Source organism: Leopardus geoffroyi, chromosome A3, assembly GCF_018350155.1.
Source record: "Leopardus geoffroyi isolate Oge1 chromosome A3, O.geoffroyi_Oge1_pat1.0, whole genome shotgun sequence".
NCBI lineage: Eukaryota > Metazoa > Chordata > Mammalia > Carnivora > Felidae > Leopardus > Leopardus geoffroyi.
In genome coordinates this window covers 107689030-107713816 of record NC_059336.1, presented here as the reverse complement: position 1 = coordinate 107713816, position 24787 = coordinate 107689030, and the positions used below count along the sequence as shown (strand labels likewise).

Sequence of the window (24787 nt, the reverse complement as noted above, 5' to 3'; positions counted from 1 at the left end):
AGAGGAAGGAGGTACTGCTTGAGCTGAGCTGGAGCTTTCTGATGATCAGGTGTGGAAGAGACATAAGATGATTGGGAAAGAGCCAATGAGGAAATACTCTTGGAGACAGAAAACAGACACTTAAGATGTTCAAACTTTGACCAGCAACAGGAGAGGAGCACAGATTTTAGAGAAGCAGGCAGAACACATTATGATCTATCAGTTATTCTTTTTCAGTAATTTCTAAAACAGTCATTCCAAAATATCTGACAAACTTGACTCCTTTAAGGGAGGCCTGGAATGAGTGACAGTTATAGAATTTCTCTCCAGAATATCATGGTTGAGCTTCCATTTTAAGGCCTCCTTTTGTACACTTTGCATTATTTTTCTGGATCCTCAAAAGAAGGGGGTCAAAATATATATGGATGTTTTAAGTATGATCTTTTCAGGTTAGATTTTTAGGAAACATGCACACACAATAACAATCTTAAGTTCTACTTTCCGAGATCTCTTTATAAGCAAAGTCACTTGCTGACTCTCCATTTCTGCACCAATTCAAACAAGAGCCAGGAAGGGTGCTCCTGAGGGACTTGGGATGATGTCTACGTTATCTGTGCTTTTTATGAGGTTTTATGAGCCATACTGAGATTTTGAAACTATCTTCTAAAACCCAAACTCACTCATAACCAGTAGTTATTTTGGCTTAATTCATACTCAGTTTTCAAACCAACAGACTGTGTCATTAAATATAACTCAGTACTGATACACGATGATGTAGTATTAAGGCAAATGGTCCAGAGCTAATCAATTAAAAGGGTCCAAGGTCATTCTAGAGGCCCTGCGCCAGTCAAGCAAAGCAGAGTGACTGTTGGTTTTTTGAAAGAACAGGAAAAGCTGATTAGAAATCTCGCTGATTGTGGAGAGCCTGCCTGAAGTTCAGTTGTGCCAGGAAAGAATATTTGCAAGGATTAATTTTCCTTCAAATTACATTTTAATTCCAAACAGTGAACATTTCTGTCCATACATCAGAATGTACAGGGCCCACATGAAACCTACCATTTAAGCTTTTTCTTGTGAAGATGCAGAGTTTGACAGTGGGCCTATCAAACCTGAACATGCACCAGAATCCTCCTCAAGACCTTGTCAAAACCCACATTGCTGGGTCCACTTCCAGAATTCGATTCATAGGTCTGGGCTGGGGTCTCTGGTAGAACCAGAGAAGTTGTATAAATAACATATTTCAAAATTGTTGCTGATACTGTTTTGTTGGGGACCAAATGTTAAGTGTCACTGTATAGATTATTCTAGAACACACTACAGTTTTCCAAATCACCTTAATTGTGCTCCCAGGACAAAGCTTTTCCATGTGGAACGTGAAGGTCGGTATTGGATTTTTCCCCCCGATGTTTTTGTAACGTAGGTAAGGGACAGATTCGATAGATGCTGATTTAATATTAAAGAAAGGATCTGAAGTTTAAGTGCCTTATCTGCTTATACAACAAACCTGTAAGTGAAATGTAACCAAACTCTAACCTATGACCTCTGAAGGGAATGTTTTTCCATATCATCAAATTTGAGTCTCTAAAAGGCTTTTTGGAGAAAACTCTACAGTTTCTCTTCTGAGGGTAGTATTTTAGCACTACCATTAAGGTCATCACCACACAGGTGATATTCCCTCTATTATTTCAGGGTGATTAACATAATAGCTCCTTCATAGTTTTTTACTGAACACAAAGGATGATTGTTTTTTTTTTTCTAGTAAAATCCTCTTTAAAGTATATCAAATCTAAGGGCCTATATGCATGAGTACAGAGAGGGCAAGATCATCAAGGGAAAAATCCGAGAAATTCATTTGATGGGGAATTAAATTGAACAAGATGTCAGCACACTTAGAGATTTGCAGTTTGTTTGACAAGTGGAGCTGGGTCAGTTCAGGAGGCTGGATTGGTACAAGGACTTGAGGAGGAAGAGACGTGAGGGTCTGAATGAGCAGCCGTCTATGCAAAAGGGGGACTCAATCTACTCACAGGCTCTCTCTGCCTTACAGCAAGCACCTACCACTGATGGACAGAGCTACCTAGATGGCTTAAGGCAGTCATCTTTGGAAAATGCTTCTGGTGCAGATTTGTGTAAAAAAGACAGAAAATCCTACCTTTCCAATTTAGGATCTCCTGATCAAATATGAAATGGGGGTCAAATTCAATGTGAGGGACTTATCAAAATATAAGAATCCCATGCCTACTGCAACTGAACAGCGGCTCTATATAACAGTTAGTGATGAGAAGGAAAAATAAAATTTTATCCCTCAGTGGAAGTCAGAGCTACTAATATAGTTATAAAATAATGTTACCTATTTTAATTTTTTTCTCTCGACAGGCTCACAAGATCACTTGATCTGTTACAGTGTTGGGAACATTTGTTTACTTTTCCCCCGACAAATTTGGCCCTCTGCCTCAATGCTAATAAAGCTGGAATATACGACTTATGATGTTGAAATGGTTTTGCCATTTCTAATGACATACTAACTGGGATTCCTTCAAGAGAAAGCTTACATTTATTCCACTAAAACATCCTTTGTTTATGTAAGCAGAGTTCACCACGGTTGCTTTTTCTCTTCCCCATGGCAATGTCTATCTATTGCTTCTTGCTATGTTTTCTCTGTGTGCAATTTCAGATTGCTAATGAAGCATGTGGGCTGTGGGCAAACCAGATGATTGCTAGGGGTGGGATTTAAGTCTTTGTGAAACCTTTTTGAGTAGTCATTTTCTCCACAACAAGGGAGGCTTTTAAAAAGACAGTTGAATCTGTAGCATAAATGAAATTCCTTTTTCATCTTCCTTTACAGTCTTAGTATCTTTTTGTCCAGTCAACACGTATCATGTTTGTATTCACTCCCTTTGGTGTAAAATGACTGCTCTCAGTCTTCCTCCTAAAAGATTGTCATTAAGTACAAAGAATGAAAAGTGGGATTATTATGGGAAACTGTATGAACTTACACTTTACGTTCAGAAAAAGAGTGGATTCAGCCTTACAAAGGTCACTGGTGTGGAATCCGTTCCAATCTTGTTAAATTTTCTATTGTAGGTCTACCGCAAAGGGAGAAACTTTTCACTCCCTGTTTGGGAAGGGACTTTTTTTTTTTTTTTTTTTTTTCCAGAAGTGCACAAAGAGTTATTTCAAAAGAGACTTTTAAATTCCCGTCAGACTTAATGTGGTTTTATTGGCTTGACACTTGCAATCAAGAATTAGGAGGAAACTTGTTCACAATGGAAAGCACCTTCAACCCATACCCAGTAGATAACAGGGAACTACCAGATCACATAGGGCTTGATGTATTGTGGGAAAGCAAGCTAGAGGTAAAGTCCTTCCTTTAATGATGAGGAAATCGAAGTTCAGAGAGAGCCAAAGATTCATAACCCTCTGAAACAAAGACTGATTTTCAAAAGAGGAAAGCCTTCGGGTCTCCTCTCTGATGACTAGCTGATGTTGAAATGAAGAGAACCTTGTGTATTCAGACATCGGGACTGAGGTCCCTCCTAGTTGGCTGTTAAAATGTGACAACTGGGGTTGTAACTCACTGAAATGTATATAGCCGGATACCTCAAAAAGAGCAACAGGCAGAGTGAAGAAAATCCAGTGATGATTTAGTATCCACACTCAATAGAAAAAAAGAAAAATTCAGGAATGGGAGGCAAATGATCTTTGAAGTCAGTTTTCCCCAACTTGAAATGTTAAAGACCGTATATCAACCTCACACAGAGTTTGGCTCATTGTACACTCAGGATCTGTTAGTGGAGTCTAAATTCATTTGTTTCATTGGTGAAAGACTATGAAGTTAACAGACTTAGTATTTCTATTTCTGTTAAAGAAAAGCTTCTTGATAGGTTTCAGGATGGCTGCATTAAGCAGTCTCAAATTGATACAATGCCTCAACCAAAATGGAAGGTGACTTTGAGTGCCACAAGTGGCCTCTTCCTGACTGAATTCAGGGCTAGTGTTAATTTTCTCAAAATTACTGTGTCTTGAATTCTTCATATCCTCTTAGAATGCCTAATACAATACTTTGCACAAAACGCTTGAGATTTATAGAATTATAGGATTGAAAAATATAATAGACTCTGCCATTTGATTTAAAAATGGTTCCACAGCCTTGACTGTATAGATTTTTAATTTTTGACTACATACAAAATGAATCAATGGTTCTGGAAAACATACTTGCTAAATTGACTAATTTCCTGTTCTCTTTGGTTTAGCTTCTGATTCTTTTTCCTCCGATAATGTGCCATTTGATGTTTTTCTAGCCTCAGTAACCAGATCTGAATTTTAACTGATCACTGTCCAGACACTCTCTGCATCTCTCAAGTTTTATTGATTTGTGAGGACCAGCAAGGAAGATAAAGTGGCATTAAGATCCTAGTGTCAAAGCAATTTCTGACTTTTGATTAGGAGTTGGAAATATCAAATCTTTTTATTGGATTACAGTCACAGTCATGTTAAAGATACTCTGAATGGTCTGTGCTTTTGTAAAAACCTTCTGGATCAACCAGTGAGGCAGCTATTCTTTCTGTTTTTCTTTTATATTATGAGCTAAGGAATGGCTGTTTCTCTTGGGAGTATTAGGAAATAAAAGGCAGACTCTGGAATTATGTCAGTGTCCTCCCACAGAATGAGTATGGGGAAATACTCCACTGGGAACCCTCACAGATAAAAATTTACAGGGAAGAGCAAAACATTAAGAGAGCCTGTCACAAGCTCTGCCCTCCTCTTTAACCCAGAAGCCTGTGCTGAACCCTTTTCATTGTTTTCAAATATTATTACATATTTTGTCTGTTGTTTTAAAGGGACCCAAACTAGTTCAGGTTTGTTCACAACATAAAACTCAGTCTTTGGGTAAAGTCCTAATACTACCACCCATGGATCTGGTTTTGGTTAATGGAAGCACTAAGCTCTAAAGAGGCATGATTTCTAACAGCGACAAAGCAATTATTATTTTCATTTTACTAACAGAATGACTTCAGAGTTGGGATGCTAGTGTATTGGCCAGGAAGAAGAAGATGCAAGCTTGGACTCCTTTAAGGTTAGACTCCTTGCTAGATCCAATCCACTTGGCTCTGCTGCTTTCGTAGTGTTTTTAAAAATTGAGTCCGTGGAAACCAGTTTGAAAAGATGGGTTCACTCTCCAGGCAGGCGACAAGTACGACTCTAAAGATCTGAGTCAAAACGGCCTGGCTCAGAGCAGAGAGGAATCGCAATAGGTAATATTCATATTAAGTGAAAATAATACCCTGGCATTGTTCTAATGTTCATAGACCATATCCATCATGGGGGTGAGCAAGGGTGGGGTTGGGCTTGAGACTAGGTTTGGACCCATGTATCTTGTATAGTTCCCAACTCCACCTAGTATTTGAATGGTGATGTGACTTATGACATTGATAGTGATCTGTCTCCCCTTCCCCAACTGCTTGTTTGCCTCTAGAGACTATAAGTGGATGGCAAGGGTTGAATACTGATGTTACTAAATCCTATGTCTCAATAATTATGTTTTCTTTAAGGCTTTGCCATAGAGATCTTGGCTTCAGAATTGGCATTTAAAAGCATCTCTATGGGTGTTTAAAGTTTTAAATTTTTAATTTTTTCAAGGTGATAAGCAGATTTAGTCCATTTTGAAAGTGAGTGCAACCCTTTCTTTTAGCTTTCTCTCATCATCTGCAGTTGTTTCTGAAAGATGTGCCATAGAGATTGAGTCAGAAGTATGAAAAGGGGTATAGAAGCAGAGTCGTTGATACAACCCTACTGCTCATGGCTTCTTTGGGTGCTAGATTCTTTTCTCAACAAAATGAAACCAGTTGTTGGGAACATTCCCAATCTATTTTGATGAGAAAGATACTCATTTTTTAAAATGTAAATCTATGCAGGATCTGTGAAGACAACCTGAGAACTTCAAGAATATTTTAAGCCACTTGCATACATTTACCATAGTATCATCTGTCTCTAAGAAGGTTCGAAGTGTCAAATTTCCTAAGGGATTACTAATGGCAGCAAAAGTCTTGTTGTTCTTAAGAGTTTTAGGCTAAAACTCAAAGATAATATTTTCCTACAAAATGTAACAATAGGAGAGCTAATAAAAATGACTTTCAGTTTTTGCATGATGTTATCCTTTGCTTAGACCCAATACCACAAAAATTTTGTTGAAATAGCAATAAGATAAAGTCCTTCCAGTATTTCTAATATTGGGACAATAAGTGTCCCAAATAAGGTCCGGTATGTAATAAAGCAGTTGGTTAAATAGGCTCCAGTGACCTGATGTCAATATTACTACCCCTGTCTGTACCCACTCCTTACCCTGACTGAACCCCTTGGAGAAATCTCATGTACCGGTTGGTTGAAATGGTTAGTTTGTCTGTTAGTAAGATCTTGGAGGGAAAATGCTAGTCACAACACAGCTAGCGTATGTGCAAGTTGACGGTTGCTTGAGTGAAAATATCTTAGTTAAATTACAGCTAGTGGAAGATCTACATGGTTGTAGATGATTAGGTTTTTGTGGCAGAACTGGGTAGGAGTCTCATTCATGCTTTCCTATTGTGCCAAAATATATTTCTAGAAAATGTCAAGTGATGTATGGGAGCCTGCCTGCTCAGTGCTATGTTTCCAGGGAAAATATAAAATCTCATTCTTTTAATCCCTCAGGATTTGACCTAGATGAGCATAATTTTTTTTCAAGAGCTGTTTTCAACACCCTCCAAATAACAGAGGGTAATTGGAAAAGTCAGAAAGGTGCTCTAATCGATCCTAAAGACTGTCTATCAAAAATGCTTGCTAAATGAAGGGAAGAAAAGTGAATTTCTTTCTTTTAAAGATCTACTCCTGTTTTTAGAAGGATATATATGATTAACATTCTAGGCAGCTTTCAAACAACTTTGAATTTGCATCTTTAGCAAAAAAAGAAAAGAATCAGGAAAACATTTCTTTCTGTATCTCTCTCCCTGTTCTCATTTATAAAAATTTTTTAAAATCTTTATTTTTGAGAGAGAGAGCGTGAGCAGGGGAGAGGCAGAGAGAGAGGGAGACACAGAATCTGAAGCAGGCTCCAGGCTCTGAGCTGTCAGCACAGAGCCCAACGTGGGGCTTGAACCCACAAGCTGTGAGATCATGACCTGAGCCAAAGTCGGACGCTTAAGCGACTGAGCCCCCCAGGCGCCCCCTCCCTTTTCTCATTTATAAAAGATTCTGATAAAAATGAACACTAACCTGACACGGGCTTTTAGGGTAATCTTAGACATCCAAAAACATAGTTCAAGTTATCTGACATGTTGTGTGTTTTTGTATTTATATATATGTATCTCTCTCTATACTCTAGGGAGAGATGGGACAGAGGAGATTTTAATGCTGAAATTGTGTCTGATTCATATCGAATTAATCTTCAAACCACCATTTCAAATGTTTTTTTACACTGGTTGAAATGGCAACTTTTGGTAGAAAAAAAAGATTGAAAACAACTCTTCTATTTGCATGAAAAAGCCAGTGTTTCAGAAGCCTTTCAACTACTGATAGGTCTGTTTGAGCTTTATTGTTTATTTGGGTTAGACTCAAGCTCAATAGCCCATCTGATGATTATTTAAAATATTAAAATTCTGAAATGTTAACATCAAAATGAAATCAGCCTTTTATAAATTAAATTGTCAAATTCTGAAATGTAGAAACTTCCTGCCCTCCCCCCCCCAAAAAAAAAGAGGGAAATTATTGAAGGCATTTTTATGAGACACCTGTATAGATCCAGTGTATTCCATAAAATAACTCGATAATATGGAAAAGGCTGCCCAAAGCATACTTTTTGGGGGTTGCCAAAGCCAGAAGTTATGTATGCCCAGCTTTGATTTCCATATAAAAACAATACAAGCTGAAATTGTCCTGTTTTGGGAAACTGGAAATTTATCTTCCTTAAAGTTAATGACTTTCAAATATTTTAGACAAGAATAGTGATGAAATCTTACCTCACACATTTTATTCGTGCTAAATTCTCTCATTTTTTTAAAAAAAATTTTTTTTTCAACGTTTATTTATTTTTGGGACAGAGAGAGACAGAGCATGAATGGGGGAGGGGCAGAGAGAGAGGGAGACACAGAATCGGAAACAGGCTCCAGGCTCTGAGCCATCAGCCCAGAGCCCGACGCGGGGCTCAAACTCACGGACCGCGAGATCGTGACCTGGCTGAAGTCGGACGCTTAACCGACTGCGCCACCCAGGCGCCCCAAATTCTCTCATTTTTAAGTATGTTCTGTCAACATAATTAACTTTCACCTAAAACATTATTTTATCCATATTACTCACTTATTGAACATTAGAATGTAAAATCTCGAGATTTCTTCTTTGGAGCATTTTTCCAAGTTTAATGGTAAATATAAGAAGGCAGAGAAATGTACCTATAGAGAAAATTAAACTATTTTTCTCAGAACTAGCTATCTGGGTCATATAACTTTTATCTTAAATATTTATACAGTTGATTTTTTAAGTGAAATATATTGAAAAGTGGTTATATATTTGGTTATTAGAATTGTTCCTTCCACTTGGAAAGAATGGAAACTTCATATTAGAAGATAGGTCAAAACAAATAGTATCACATTTTTAAGAAAGCTCTCCCTAGAGAATTTATCTCTTGTCCTACCTACCATGTGGCTTCAAGAAGGGTCTGACAAAAAGTTCTGTAAATTAAGTGGGTTATTTCACCTTGGGAATGTAGGGGAGAGGTCTTTGGAAATCTCTGGGCCAGATCCTTCTTGGTGGGTAAACAGCTTCCAGTACAGAGGGCTGCCTAAGAATTCCAGTACGTTAATTCCCCTGTCACCCCCAGTACACTCCTGGATTTGGCTAGGTAGATCTGTTTTTGCAGCCAACAAATAAGGAGAACTGGGCTGTGCATTAACTGTCAAAATCGACTCAGTAACACTGAAGTTAGCTAATTTCTTTTTTGGTGTGTTTGGTTATTGTGAAATTTTACTATCCTTTACATGCCAGGAATATAATACCCACAGAGAAACTTTTTTACCCACTCAAATTTTTGGGGAGGCATGAAAGCTATATGTTAGGGTTTTCTAGGTTTACATGCTTCACTTTTGTAGAAACTTTCACAAGAGTTGAGTGTGTGTGTGTGTGTGTGTGTGTGTTGGGGGTGAGCTCCTTAATTCTCATCCATACCTACATATTTTGATAGAATAAAAAGCTAGGTAGAAGACACTGAAGAATGAAAAATTCAAAAGGAAATAAAATCAATAATACTGTTGCAGTATATAGCTGTAGGTATAATCTGTCCCAAACATTTATAGAGATAGCTATTGTAATGATTGTTTTCGAAGTAGAATGCCATTATATTGGTTTCTTCCTGTGGTAAATTCACTTTCAGAAAAACATGCCCAGAGGACTTTATCATGAGCCTCTCCCTATTGCTGAGAGGTAATAGTGAGCAGTACTAAGGATGATGAAATATGATGGGAATAGCCTTGGAAGAAATACAAAGGTTTGGAATTAGGGAAAAGAAAGACTAAGATAGCACATTTCCAAGGGAACACCTCTCTGGATCTTTGATAAAGGTTAGGACAGCCTGATTCTAGAGAATGTGAGCAGACCAAGGAGCTGTGAAGACCTGCACTGATTACATATAAGGTGATTCTGGGCAAGCAAGTCTTCCTGTAAAGATAGGAGTCATGGTTTTAACTACAAAGTCATATTGCCTTTTGAAGTTGTGAAGGAATGTTCTTTCCTACAAATAAATCAAAATAATAATATATACAATGACTGTTGATTTAAACGTCCCTTAGGAGATTAAATCAGAGGAAACTTGGCAAAATTGAAAATTGGTAGAGCCTCTGAGGAAATCTTTTGGGACATCTTGGCAGGCAGGGAAAAAGTGACAGAAAGCTACTCACCAGTTCTTGTGGGCTGGAAAGCTTAAGTGCTCTCTCTCTTGGGAGACCCAACGCTCAGTGGTTGTTCCTTCTATAGGTAAGACATCTCTGCCTTGGGAGATGATTAACCATGGCCTGATTAAGCTCCAAAAATGAAATATCTAACTGTTGGAATTGTTTCCGCTTCCTTTGTCATCCTTGTAGGTGGAATACCATTTGGACCACACAACACTTTAAATGTGCTGGGTGGAAGACCATGAACATGGCTAGAAGTGATAGGAACATAATATTGAAGAGTAGAAGTGCCGTCCATTAACAAAAATCTGTAGGTAGATCTGAAGGAAAGCTAATAAATGCACTCATAACAGCATCTTTTTAAGAAAAATATGATTGTGTAAAGCTCTTCTGCCTAGTGCACTCACTTGTTTATCCATTAAAATGCTCAATTTTGCCCATAGCTAAAATGCTTTCAAGTGATTACTGTAACAAAAGCTGTGAATGCCAGGTGTAGGTCTGGATGAGATCTAAGGTGGTGCATTGTCAATCACGAAATGGCCATTATATAGTTATGAAACTAGACGCAAAACTTGCTCTGAATGCAACTGCCCAAGATCAGAGACAGAAAAGCAGAATCAAAAGAGACACTCAACATCATGAGCCAGGAAATGCTTTTTAGAAGAAGTCTTAAAGGGGCTGACTTATATTCTTGAGGAGGTAAAGTTTTGACAGTGTTTGAGAATGGAGGGCTTCATCATCTACCGGAGGAAATTTTTTTCTAATTGCTTCCACAAAGTTCTCAGATATGCATAGAACAGACCAGTCAGATTGACAGATCAGTATCAGGGATCCTGGGTTGTGGAATCAACAATGAATTTCCCTGTGTGGAAAAGGCAATGTGCTTCTATTAACTGAGACCACTGGGGGAAAGATGCTGTGTTAGGGATTCTCATTGCAAATGAGATCCACCTATCAGAATGCCTGCAAGGTGGTTTAAAAGAGCAAATTTTATAATTTTTTCTTTGAAAAGCAAGAAGAAAAAGTGTGTGTGTGCTATATAGAAAGCAAAGCTCTCTGAAATCTTTACTGGTGGTAGGCTTGAATCATTATGTTTGAAAGAATTAAAATTATCTTCTAAGAGGTTGAGAAGCATTGAGCCAAGGCATTTCCTTGAAGGGTAAACAGTCAAGACTACTCTGGTCATTGAATTACTCTTTGTTATTTAAAGAAATAAATATCGGCTGCTCATTTTGTGTTAAACCAAAGATTGGTAACTGGGAGACATTAATTGCTGATCCAAGAAAATACTTAAATTATACCTTATTTCCTTCACATGTGAAAGTGTGCCACATTATATATGGACATAATGAGGAATTCTAAAGCAAATTTGAAAGACTATCAGATGAATATCATTTACATGAACACAGTGGATTCTATTGTAAGAACCAAATCCACTAATGATTTATGTGGGCTTGCAAATAAGTACAAACTAGAGGGCACCTTTTTTCCCCCTGCAAATGCTTATTTCTGGTGTCACCTCTTCCTATATTATTGATTGTATGACACATAAAGTCACTAGCATGTAATTAGTCAGAAATTAATGCAAGGAAGTTCTATTAGGGATCAAGAGGAATATAATACATCGATACCAGAAGACTATCGCTTGGACCAGTTTTATCAGAACTGATTTATTAGCTACAATATTCTAACAAGTGGTTGGATGTGTAACTGTTTATGGGTTAATGTTCTTGGATGCAGAAAGGAGGCAGATAAAGGGTACTAAAAGATGTAAAAAAAATTAGTGAAATGGAGAAACATCCAACATTTATCTCCATACCATCAGATAGATACATATTCTGACACTGTGCTCTCTTGGGACATTAAAAAGGAAATACTATATGACCAAAGGGTTGACATTTGCAAGAGTCTGAATACTGGGTATCTATTGTCTGTCATTTGGATGAGGATACCAATTGCACAATAATACCTTTTTGGTCTTTATTTCTTCAAAACATGAAAACAAAAATGAAGTAGATGACAATGAGAGAAAACATTCCATACAGAATATGCTGTATCACTAGTGATTAAGTCAGAAACAATTAGAAACTTTATTTGTGCCAATAACGTGTACCATTTATAAGGAACAGCACAATTAGTGCACTTCCCCCCTAAAGCTGTGCACAATACACACAAAATAAAATGAAATAATTTTACACAACTACAATTATTAACAACCCTGAACAATCAGAATCATATTTTCCCTATAACATGAAACTTTAAAAAGCAAACAAACCAAAAAGCTTTGAAATTAAAATTCAGTGGCAAGAATTTCTGAAAGTCCTCTGTGAAAATCTGCGGGATTATTGACATTCCAAATATGGCTAAAATTGAGTGCAAAAATCTAATATTTAAACAACTCCTGTCCTTTGACTATATTTACTTGGTGTTTCTAGGCTAGCTTTCCATTTACTAAATCTTAAAAAAAATGGGTTAGAATGTGCCCCCAAAAGAGGCCACCAGTTTTGGACCACGGCCTGCTGGGGTGAGTCTCCTGGAGATATGAGGAACAGTAGAGGTGTGGGGCATAGAAAAGTACTGTTGTCCAACAAAGATAAAAACTGGGATTAATTGGACCCGTTCAGTCCTCTGGATCACCAACATGATTGCCTTTCTTGGCTTACAATGGGGAGACGTACAGATCTGCAAGATTGGCCAAGGATACATAGGATGCTTCCCCTAACCTGTGCTTTATCTCTTAAGTTAAAATCTTAGATATTTGGACAATTGTATTTGTACAGTTTCAGTGTGTTTATGTTAAGAGTTTTATAATTGTTTTTTCCCTGCAAGATAAAACTGTTTTCATATGGCTGTGATAACTTTTACCCACCGAGAGAGCAATCACATTAGCTGTGAGCCCACTGAGGGCAGGGATCTGGGCTGTCTTGTTCATGGTTTAGTCCCCAAGAGTAGCACAGTACCTGGTATATTGAGTAGTAACCAGCATTTAATTATTCATTCAGTCACTGGATGTTTATGAAGTGATGAGTGATTGTGATTAATGAGTGGAAGAAGAGAAAGTAACTCTGAACAGCTTTTATCTCTTAAGTATCTTTGAATTGATACAGAGGGCCAGTGGTGTCTCTGGCCTGGGATGCTCTATAGAGAAGTCTCTGAGACAGGACCAAAGTCATTGCATTTTTCCTCCTTACTAGACTCACTACTTTGGAATGTTGGGTTTATCCATGCTCTTTGGTATTCTGAAATAGAAAGAGCCATTCCTTTTCCAGGGTTAAAAACCTCCCAGTGCAATCCTCCTGGGAGGCACTAATCTCATTAAATTGCTTCCTCCTTAGTCACAAGTACAGAAGATGCACTTTTAAAGGCCCATTCGTCTCCCTGGCTTCATTCCTACTCAGGAACTGCAGGTACAATCAGAGGAGTCTGGATGTTGAAAGTAACAGGGCTCAAAATAGCCTTTTACATAAAAAAAAAAAACACAAAAAAACAAAAAACCGAACAAACCACTATCTACCATCTGTCCCAGACAGAGCAGAAGTGAAATAAATACTTTGGGGGCAGGGCAGGGGTGGGTGTCAGGGAGGTGGAGGCTCTCAAAGCCTGGGCACATCGAATCTGGCCACTGCTCTACACCTTTCTCCTTCGCCCTCCTGAATCATCAAGAGGTGATTCTTTAGAGGCCTCTGGTGTATTCCACGTGGCTAATTTTCCATGAAGATAGTTGGTAGTTTGCCTGCTGTCCTCTCAGTAGCTTTAACTTCCCAACGAACTGTTATTGCTTCTTAGAAACGAATGTGCAAGTCCATGAACAATAAGCCATTTTCTCCTTTTATCCCTAGTAAAATCAAACTCACAACACAAACGTTACAACTCAGGTGAAAAGGAGACCCACTTATATCTTCAATGTCCAGTCAACGTTGCTGAATGGGAGAACAGTATACGCTATACTCTACTATATACAGATACGCTTATTTTGTTTTTCATCCATGCACTGTGTAACAGGTATCACGACAACATTCCCCAACAGGCACACGAAGAAGGAGCAAATGTTCAGTCATGACTGGAACAGGATTGTGCAAGCCATGGATACTTTCAAAAATAAAGCTGACAAATGATCCCAGGCAACAGCAAACATGGGACTGGGACACACATGATGCAAATGGAAAACGATGATGTGCTTTTTTGAATGGGGTTATTCCTGTTTGCCTGAGAGATGGTGGGCAGGAGGAGGAGGGTTGGGATGGGGGACCTGGGGGTTAGCCAGGCTGGAAAATCAGAATAAGGGCCTTGCTAATCATAGTCCAGACCTGAAGAGATAAGAAATGATTTTGCACGTTCTTGGGAATCTAGGCACGTTATTCCTGTACCTTTTAAACAAGACTGTCAGGCATCATATCTTTAAATGTCAGACTGTATCTAGAGCCATCACTTCTCCTGGCTCCATTCAAGCGCCCATGCTTCTTCTTGGAGGCAGCTTTATCTCTGCTCATGTCCCAGAGAGAAGCACGAAATTTAGTGATCGAGCGAAGACCTGCCTCTTCTTCAGCGCCCATATCCTTTCTGAATCCCAAATAATTTGTCAAGTGTTTGGAAGAAAGGGCAATTGTAACGATTTAAATTTTTACCAAAAACCCATTTGCACTTAGATTGGTCATCACCTCCCGCAAGAGAAACAGAAACTTTGACCCTCCCAACAAAATAATACAAAATAAAAGTCAAACGTCAGCCACCTCCCAGCCCCCACCAAAAACAAGCGGAAACAGAAAACAAATCAAAGACTTAATGATTTATGAACCTGGAGAGAACACAGTCCTTCTAGGCTGAGCTGCAAAGATGCCCCTGCCTCCGTGCCTCGTTCAAAGTGGCGATGCCCCCTGGGAATAAGAGGTGATGGTTTCTCACTTCTGCCCTAGTACAGAGTATGCTCTTGAAGTTGGGTTCCATCAGCAGGTAAGTGAACATGACAAATGTCAGTTTCCTCTGTTCATTATACATAATATTTTATGTATATATTTATATACGTATATATATATAAATTTACTATATCTGATTGTTCCTTTAGAAGCCTTTTATGTGGCAGTAGGCCTCCAGGGAGGAGAAGAAAATGTACAAGAGCCATAGGAGCACGAAGAGGCAGGATGTGAGGAGCTTGGCAGTCCGGGGCCCACCCAGCTCACCTCCGATCTCCGGCCTTCGCCGATACAGCAGCACCCCCACATTGATGAAAGCAAAAATGGTGAAGAGAGTGACAGAGAAAGCTAGCGTGCCAGGGGACACTTTGAACTGTTCCCCGTTGGCTGCGTGGTAGATGGCAGCGATGGACCAGGCCACGCCGATTCCCAGGAAGACGTTCACCGCGTTGCTGCCAGTGACGTTACCTATGGATGCATCTGCGTACTGGTCCTGGGTGGCGGCCACTTTGCTTGCAAACGTATCTGTGGAGGAAGAAAAAAAAAAAAAAAGGCAGTGACACTCAATATTTTAGGTCCGTGGAGCACTGGAAGCTTCCGCGACGTACTCTAGGGTCAAATCCCCTGACGGAAACCTCGTGACCAGGAGGAGGTTTTCCTCTTCTCTGGAGTTCCCCTCCTGTGGTCAGAACAATGGGATCTAGACATCAGAAGTCAAATGTTTGGTGTTGGCTGTGTTACCAGATGATCTTGGGTCAATTTCTTTGCCCACAGGTAGCACAGTTCTTTGTGAAACTGAGCTTGCAGGGCAGCATTTTTCAGAGTGATCACGACCCGTCTACATTAGAATCACATGGGGGTCCTCAAGCGTGAATGGTACAAGGTTCCATCCAGCTGGGCTGCATCAGAATCACCGGGGCCCAGGAATCTGCTTTAACAACATCCCAAGAGATTATAGGTCACTAAAGCTTGTGAATGGCTATTGGAGGGAATTGCTAAAAGGTTCTGTATCGACAGCTCTAGGTTACAGATGAGGAAGCTAAGGTGTCAGGAGATCTTTCCAAAGATTCAAGAGCAAATCCTCAGTGGAACTGAAGCTAATTGAACCATAATAATAGCTGGCATTGGCCTAGAGCCTTAGGAATAGGAAAGCTGACTCACCTACATTACTGCACTGATTGTGACAATTCTATGAGGGGGCACACTTTATAGGTGAGGACACTGGGCTTCTGGAGAATAAGTGATGGGTGCAACATCACGCAACAAGGGAGAAGCCATCTCGTGGCTCGCGCTGGGACCTCCCGCCGTCACTGCAAGTACTTGTTCACTGCAGGCAGCATCGTACCTTTCGCTATGCCATGCGTACCAGTGGCCATTCTCAAAGCTTTGTTCACCAGTAATCCCGAGTGCATCTTCTTCTGAAGATAGGAAAATCGTGGTCCATACAAGGAGTAGGACAAGTGACTGATATTCACGATGAGTAGAGCATAGGGCATGTTTGTGCCATCAAATCCTGTCGTCACAACTGAATGTGTGACCCCAGGTGGATTACTTAATTTCTCAAGCCTCGATTTTCCAATCTGTGAAATGGGGATAGTGACACCCACCTCGGGGTGCTGTTGAAATGCTATAGGTAAAATGCTTATCTATCTTGGTAGAAAGTAAGAGTAGCTCTTTTTGTTCTTTTGCAAAGACCATGTGGGTAAAGCTGGCTGATCAGTTTACTAAAAGTTGAAGCAGGATCCAAAATCGCTCCTTTCTTTAAACACATAAACAGAACTTGCAAGATACTCGGTTTCTTTTCTGTTCAGCTCCCTTGTTAATATCGAAGTCCTCTCAGTTACCTTGGCAGAATACCTTGCACAGTAGGCTTATAGAAGACGTGAATAACTGTGAGATTGAACTCCTATTTGCAAGAGCCAGTAACGGCAGGTGTGATATTACCGTAAGGTGCCGTGTCATCTGCTCTGGTCCTCCGGAGGTTCCTGGGATGCTCTGGGCAGGCATGGACTTGTGGGATATCTGGATCACTTTCTCCCCTCTTTTGCTACCCTGTTGCCACCATCCTCCTCCTGTAGATCTCCAAGGGGGATGATACATCAAGCATGCAAGCTTCTATCAACCTGTAGATTTTTGTGCTTTACTCTGGGTGAGTTGGTTATTTAGGTTGCTCAGAGGATAGTTCCCCAGCAGCATCCCTTTCTTTTTTGAAAGGAAGTCAACATGGAGGGCCCATCTCATTAACCTTGACCTTTCTGGTAGAAAGCAGGTTTTACTTAGTTTTATAATTAGACAAACGCTGCCTGCTCTGTACCAGGCACTATCCTACATGTTACACGCGGATTCTCATTCAACCTTCTTAGCCTTAAAGATTTTATGGTTTGGGAACACCTCTTGGACATGTCAGTAGAACAAGGATTTTTAAACCAGATTGTTGTAACTTCAGAGCCCATTCTCCGTACACCCTGCACTGTCCCTCCCAGAAAGGCTAAGGTTTTCCCTTCCTCATTTCAGATGGCCCTGTCCCTTCCCCTCAGAAACTCTGAAACCGGTTATCCCAGAATGCTCTTTCCTGTCTCAGAGCAAAGGCTGCAGGAGGGGTAGGCAGTTTGCTCAGCCACCCGCCTGTATTTGAGCCGCTTTGTGTATTCAGATCACACACCGCAGCCCCATCAGGACTATCATGGAGACTGGCGAGTGAAAGCCAAGCGAGGCAGATCTTAATGGTCTCTTGCACTTCATCATTAAGAGTTATTAGGAGCTGCAGCCTCCACAAAGTGAAGTCGTTTTGCTTTTCTCTCAAGGACAGAGAGCTGAGCAGGGAAAGTGAAGGCAAAGAGTGGAAGGCAAGGGAAAGTAGCTCATGGCTCAGCTGCTTCGGAGGAACACTTGAGATGTTCTGTGCTGACATGGCTGTTGGCACCAGCTGGTGGTGAACAGATGGCTGTGTTAGGCTGGGCCCGACGAGGTAGGGGATGATCCCTCCCCGTGCTGCAGGGGCAGGCGACCTGGCACTCACACCTGCTGACCTCCCCTGGCCTGTGGCACATGGCACACAGGACTTCCTGGGTGCCCCATCTCCACTCCAACCCTATGCTTTTCTGGAGGCTTCTGCCACTGTGCCAGAAGGGGATGAGGCGTAAAATCAGATTCCCGGGGCCCAGGGACCCTGAACACCCAGACCAGTCCTTTTGCCTGAAATGAAAGACGTCCCTGGGTCTGCAGGGATGTCTCCCTCCCTTGTTTTTCTTTTCTTTTTTTTTTTTTTTTTTTAAAGAGCAGCTCATCATTTCTTTTTTTCTTTTTTAATTTTTTTTTAACGTTTATTTATTTTTGAGACAGAGACAGAGCATGAACGGGGGAGGGTCAGAGAGAGGGAGACACAGAATCTGAAACGGGCTCCAGGCTCTGAGCTGTCAGCACAGAGCCCGACGCGGGGCTCGAACTCACGGACCGTGAAATCATGACCTGAGCCAAAGTCGGCCGCTTAACCGACTGAGCCACCAGGGCGCCCCCCCTCCCTTGTTTGTCAATAGCCTATTGTGAATACTGAATTGGAGTTCTTGTAACAACAGGTTCCTGTTTTTTCAAATGCCTTTCTCTGGATTCCCTACAAGATGAGTAGTGGAAGTAATTAGCTGATCAAAACAGTGAAACCTGTTTGGGGCCTATTTGAGTCTCCTAGGTTTTATTTACCTGGGTTATACATCAGGCCTTTTATCTGTTTTAATTCAAAAGCTATGTAAAAATTACAGAGACACATGCAAACCCAGACCAGTAACCTTACCTCCAGCAGAGACGACCCTGTTTTCCAAATAAAGTGTGATGGGATCTCCCCAAATTGCCTTCTGTCACCGCTCTGCTGCTTAGTACAAAGAGCAACGCATCACCATACGTTAGACTGCCAAGCCTTACCCTGGACACTAAGCTCATACCCTGCTTATGGCTGAGCAAGGCAAAGCCACTCAAATGCCATTCCCCAAAGTAAAATCCAAGAAATAACTACCGCCGTGGTCTCAGAGGGGTTGTAATCATATTCAGAACTTGGCCCATTTAACAAACACATGAATCAGGTTTCCCATGTGATTGGCACAAACTAAGACATGTTGATAATTACATATATGTGTCTTCCTACCTATACAGCTTAGGTCAGATTTCTAGTAGGAATTGTTGCTTTTAACTTCACCTTGAATTCTGAGGCATTTTGGATCAGTCCTACAGTCTTAGACTTTTGGTTCTGCCTCCTGGTACCTATGACTGTAAATCAACAGGGAAGATTCAGTCGGGAGACAGTGTGGCTGGAACCAAACCATACATCACAGAGTCAGGACATCACTGTTCTCTGCAGACCTATCCTGACTGTGTATAACCTTGGCCAAGTCATCTGGTCAACGTGCACAATAGGTCAGCACATTCTCCTTTCCTCCAGGAATTGTTACCTGAATCTTGCAAACTTTACAGCGACATACAGACCAAGCCTTAAATGTCTCTTCTGTAAAAGCGGATACTTATTATATTCCTGTAGGTCACACACAAGGTTTATTATCTAGAGCAAGGGTTTCATCCCAGACGATTTATTCTTGACTTTTAGCCTATTTGGGGGGCCAGCTGTTCAACCCTCAAGCACTTTGTGCCTCAGGAACTGACACCGATGGTGATTTTAATTGAAATCCAGCCTGCTTGTCAAGGCATGGTTACTTCCCCAGCACCTGTGAATTACAATATAAGAGACAGACCAGGGGGTACAGAGCTTCATGATATAGTAGTGAGAGAAGCTCATTAAGGAGACCATCGTAGCTCTTATGTGCGTTGTTGGATAAGACACTTCACTTTTTTTTTTAGTTCTAGTTTCTTCATCTAAAATAAAAAAATTTAGAATATCTCTAAGACTATCCCTAAGTTTACTGTTTGGGTGGTGTGCAGAATACATCACAATACTAAATTCATATGTATGATTTTGCCGTGTTTTTCTTTTTTTGTAGGAGTTTGTACATGAGCACCCGTCTTCATTAGAACCGATTAATCTCATTTTAAAGAATGGCCTAAATGAAACATTCAGAGATCCTAGGAAGAAAGATCTCTAGACCCAAAGATATTGCCATTGATCAAATTGTGGCAATACTTATGAAACTAAACCACACTGCCCAGAGTCATTTGCCTTTTCAAAATAGATAAACGTTGGCAAAATTATTTACTTGAAACCCCTCTGACCAGCCAGCCATTTATATGAGTGACCCATGGTATAAATGGTGGCAGTGACGACCTTTGCAAACTTGGTGTGTTATGTCAAGTTTGCATGCCACTGGCATGGGAAAAACTGGGAGAGCCTGGTTCAAAGATCTGGGGCTCCACCCTCAACCCACTTAATCAGGCTGTCTTAGGAAAGGACACATTTTAACAAGGGCCTCACGTTATTCTTCTTTATACCAAGGTTTGAGAACCATGGCTCTGAGCCAGGGAAATGGCTGTTGCTCCAAACACCCATTGTTTGGGGGGCCTTGCTGAGAGGGATAGATGTTTCAGTTTGGGGGAAGCAGCTAATTTCTCTTGGAAACAGTGATGCCCTCCGGTCTAGTGGTGGTTTGACTCAAACACTCGGGTGGGTTTAATGGAGGGGCCAGGGCGGCCCCTCCAGTTCTAATGCCCTCTAACTCTTGAGTTATGCTATGTTCTTATTATTTTTAAACCTTGTTCCAGCACGGATGCTATGAAAGACGAAAGGAGGAAGGAAATTTACTTAAATTCGTAGAATTCTGGCTCCACCATTCGCCAGGTAAGAAGCTTACCTACTTCAGAGGGTTTTGAAAGAAACGTGTTAACGTGCGCAGCATGCAGATTAGGGCCTGAGACCTAATGAGTGTTCAGCATTATTGGCTATTTTTATAACCCAGTAGCACCAGATCCTAAGAGAATAAGTGGTGGGGAATTCTGACTTAACGTGATAATTCTAAACTTTCAGGGAGTTATAACATCCTTTAAAGACTGCCTAACTTTATGATCATATGCATTTAAAAATGCGATAAAGCATAAAATTATTCTCAAAAATCAAAGCGATTCTTTATTTTGAAAATTTCATATAGCCTGAGTCATGGAATGGCATTGGAGCTCTTCTAGTTTTAAGGCTCTAATCTCACTAGTGACTGAAAGGCAAGCAGGCAGGCATCTATTCTCCTTTAGGCACTTTTTGTCTTGCTTTTTTAGAATTCAAATGAAAATCATTTACATGCGAATTCTTCTGTCACTGAGGACTTTGAACAAGATTTTGTCTTTAGTTGTGACATTTACCCAAGTAAATACGAAAACCACACTGCCTCACACACGCACTCCATTGGTTCATCTCAAAAGAATCCTTATTTGACTTTCAGGTGAAGTGCAAGAGGTCAAGGAATTACTGATGTTGATGGATTAATGACCAGTTAGGAGTTGTAAAAACAGAAAAAGGGAAGAACACTTCAATGAGATTTCTGCCCATAAAAGCTCCCTGAAAGAGTGTAAAAAAGAAATGGAGATGGTGACGTGACTTATTTTTAGAAGGGAACAGAGGTAAGTAAGCTCCAGAGGATTCATGTTGGTACATCTACTCATTTTTATCCCCAACTGCAAATCAGAAGCACCAGGGCAACATTTGAAAAATACTAGCTTCCTAGCCCCACCCAAGCTTCTGTTTAATTTGTCTGGAGCACCAGTATTTTTTAAAGCTCCCCCAACCAGACTGAGATCCACTAACCACTCAGAGCCTTTGTTTCTTCATCCGTGTGAGGACAGTGGCACCTCCCGGATAGCGTATGGAATAGCCCTGACGCACAGATCGTCGAAAACCAGCCTTGTTTTGTTACCAAATAACTGTTTTCGTTTTGATGTCTTTGCAAGGGTACCTCCAGGACTTTGTTTTCCTGTTTTGTATTTGAAATCCTGGGAGATTTGAAATTCAAAGAGATTAATTCTAATTAAAAGGGAAAAGTAATGGGGGTTTGTTTTTCTGAGGAACACAAAGTGGAGGAGAGAGTGAACACAAACCAACAGTGCTATTTGATCTGCCTTCCAAAGTGTAATTTGATCCGTGCTCTCAAAAGAACATGATAATACTCCACTCTTAAACACACCCATAATGGGATGATTGTTCAGTATGATGTCTGAAGATTCAAGAGAGGATCCAAGGTTCCCCTTCCTTGTTTAAACGTCTAGCTTCATGAGGTTTGCTGAAATTTTCTCAAATCCCTGGTTCTAAATCTTTGAGGTCAACAACAACTTTTGAGCCTCTCAAAGAACTCTAAAGGTTTGTCTGAGATGGGGCTAATTCAATTCAATTCAATTCATTCTGTTCAATTCTATTCACTCCTCCCCATGCCCACTCTTGACCTTGAAAAAAGCCCTAAACCAACTAGCTGGGTGTGTAGCAAAGAAGTGGTATTCTGACCTGGTTGTCTCCTGAGACTTGCATTAACATGGTCTTGGAGTGGACCAGATTATGTATGTTAAGTGGGTTTGGTACTTTCACTTTGGGGGTCTTGCTTGTCTATTTCCCCACATAAAAAGGTTTATGCAGATTATTGTGGTGGAAGTTGCAACGTGTGCCTGATAAAATAAGGGGTGCAGGGTTGACTGACTTGAGAGAAGTCTCCTGTCTCTGTTCAAGTGGTAAACAGGCAGCTTGATGATGACCATAGTATTCCACAGTTCCCACTGGGTTCATGTGAATCATTGGTTCTGCTTGGCATTGAGAGCCTTAGTAAGCAGAGGTCACTGTCCATAGTTCATTTGGTCACCTGGTTCCATGTTACTTTGTGGTTAACCACTGTTGTTACTGAAGAATGCCAGTGCTGATTACTGTGGACTGCATAATGTCTCTAGTTATAGTAGGAAGGAGCCTAAGCTATGGAGTAAGACCTGGTCCTGGTCCCATTTACCATGTACTGGGTGTGTGGCCTTGGGATAACCTCTCTTTAAGACTCTGATATCTGTAAAATAGCGAAAATAAAAGTCCCTATTTATATAGCCATAAAGATGATCAAAAGAAGCACTACAAAACGGCTCAGGATGGTGTCTGGAAGTTAGTAGGTGCACAGCGAATATTTCCTATTTCAGAATTCTTTGTTCTGGTGATAACAAAGGGAATGTTAATGATATTAACCACTTTTTATTATGGTTTCCTTTAGCTAGGCGATTTAAGGTTAATAAACCTATAGGATTTAGGGAGAATGTGTTTCTGTCTTTGATGTCCACAAATGATAGTGGTGATAAGGGCAGTGATAGTTAACATTTATGAGGCTCCTAGGCGAGGCTCTATATATGGCTTCCCATCAGGGCACCTGGGTGGCTCAGTCGGTTGAGTGTCTGACTTCAGCTCACAGTTCGTGGGTCTGGACCCCACATCGGGCTCTGTGCTGACAGCTCAGAGCCTGGAGCCTACTTCGGATTCTGTGTCTGTCTGTCTCTCAAAAATAAATAAACATTAAAACAATTATATATGGCTTCCCATGTAATCTACAAGACAATTGTATGAAGTAGGAACTTTTATTATCTTCATTTGATAGATGAGAAAATTGAATCTCTGAGTATATAAAGTTGGCTAAAGTTATATAGCCAATAAGAGGTGACACTAGTATTCACAAACTAATGTGCTCCTAGCCAGAATTCATGTTCTTAACCACAAGTGCACTGTGTATTGACTGACTTTATGCATAAGAGCATGGGGTGTTGACAAGGACTAAATAACATACCTGAAATTTGAAAATGGGCAAAGGGTTCCAAGAAAATATCCAGAAACCTTATAATGTTCACCTCTGACTATAACTACACAATACTAAAACAGCTTATCAGTTGAAAGAAAAGGATTAAAATGGTTGTACAGAGAAACATCAGCCTGACTCCTTTAGAAAAATGTTTGTACGGGTCAGAAACAGATTAAGAAGGGGCTATTTCCATGGATGACCCTTCATACCTTTAGAACAATATTAGAGATCACTGACAAAGTAATTTTTTCAATTCCTAAGTTCCTGGCTTCTCTTGCTATTACATTATAGTACATAAAGACAGGCTTGAAGGAACCTACTTTTAAAATAACATCAAGGTTCTGGTATTTTCAATTTTGAGCCAGAATTTTATTACTTTTATAATGAACCTTTATTAATACCAAGTCCATGAGGGTAAAACATTGTTGAGATTTAGATCAGCAGCATTTTGCTAATTTTGAAAAGGCAAAAAAAGGGCAGGTTTGGGGCTACAGCAAGTAGCTGTCACTTTCCCAAGCCGTTTTGTTATTAGATACAACTGGAACTCCTTGCCTCCAACACAGTCCAGGGTTGCCTTGCGTGAAACAGTCAGTGTCTTCCACCTTGCTGTTCCTTCCTTCCCCATAATCTCCCTCTTTCCCTCAACCCTCCTTGCCTTTGAAGCCTGGTTTGTTCTTCTATGCCTTGTTCTATTTCTGGAACATCTGTCTCCTGTCTGAATCTTCTCAAGTCCTGCTTTAGAGATGGTAAAGCCATAGGTGCCCCAAGCCTTGCTAGAACTACAGGTAGCTGAGTGGGACCCGACAGAAAGACTGTACTATAACTTGGAGAAAACAGAAACGCTCACTGCCACTTCCAGATAGCCCTAGTAGGTTACAAAAGAACTTCCCTTTCAGCTGGGCTATACTGGTATAACTCAAAGCCTACAGATCTAGATAACACGCTGAAGACCCCCAACATGTGCCCGTGTCCTGTGGATGGTTACCCAGTTATTTATTCCTCATAAACCTTCTTTTTCTGAGAGGGGTTGCTTTGTGCACTATGAGTTCAGGAAAGCGTGTACACTACTAAAAGTAGGCAAATAGAGTCATCTCAACAAACAGTAAAGGTCACTTTCACTGATCAGGGCTATGGTAGTGGGATCCTAAGGGGGAAGGCATCATAATACTGTACACACAGCAGGTGCATCTCAGCAGGCGTCAGGGTGAGGAGGGGGGTGAGAGTAATGAAGAGATTTCCTGGCCATCAGGGG

General features: G+C 40.5%; 1 protein-coding gene and 1 long non-coding RNA gene across 14 annotated transcripts in view; one reads left to right on the top strand and one right to left on the bottom strand.

Annotated features, from left to right (window-relative positions):
- Positions 1-11859: 11859 nt before the first annotated feature.
- The window catches only part of SLC8A1 (solute carrier family 8 member A1), a 385952-nt gene continuing 373024 nt past the window's right edge, over positions 11860-24787 (bottom strand). For all 13 annotated transcript variants that reach the window (XM_045447045.1, XM_045447046.1, XM_045447044.1 and 10 more), the window contains one exon: positions 11860-15328. In XM_045447045.1, the coding sequence (XP_045303001.1) occupies positions 14952-15328 (377 nt within the window). In that variant the 3' untranslated portion in view covers positions 11860-14951. The remainder of the gene's footprint in view (positions 15329-24787) is intronic.
- Positions 15277-23606, top strand: LOC123581198. Its single transcript, XR_006703661.1, has 2 exons — positions 15277-16436; positions 20501-23606. It is a non-coding gene; the product is annotated as an uncharacterized LOC123581198 (long non-coding RNA).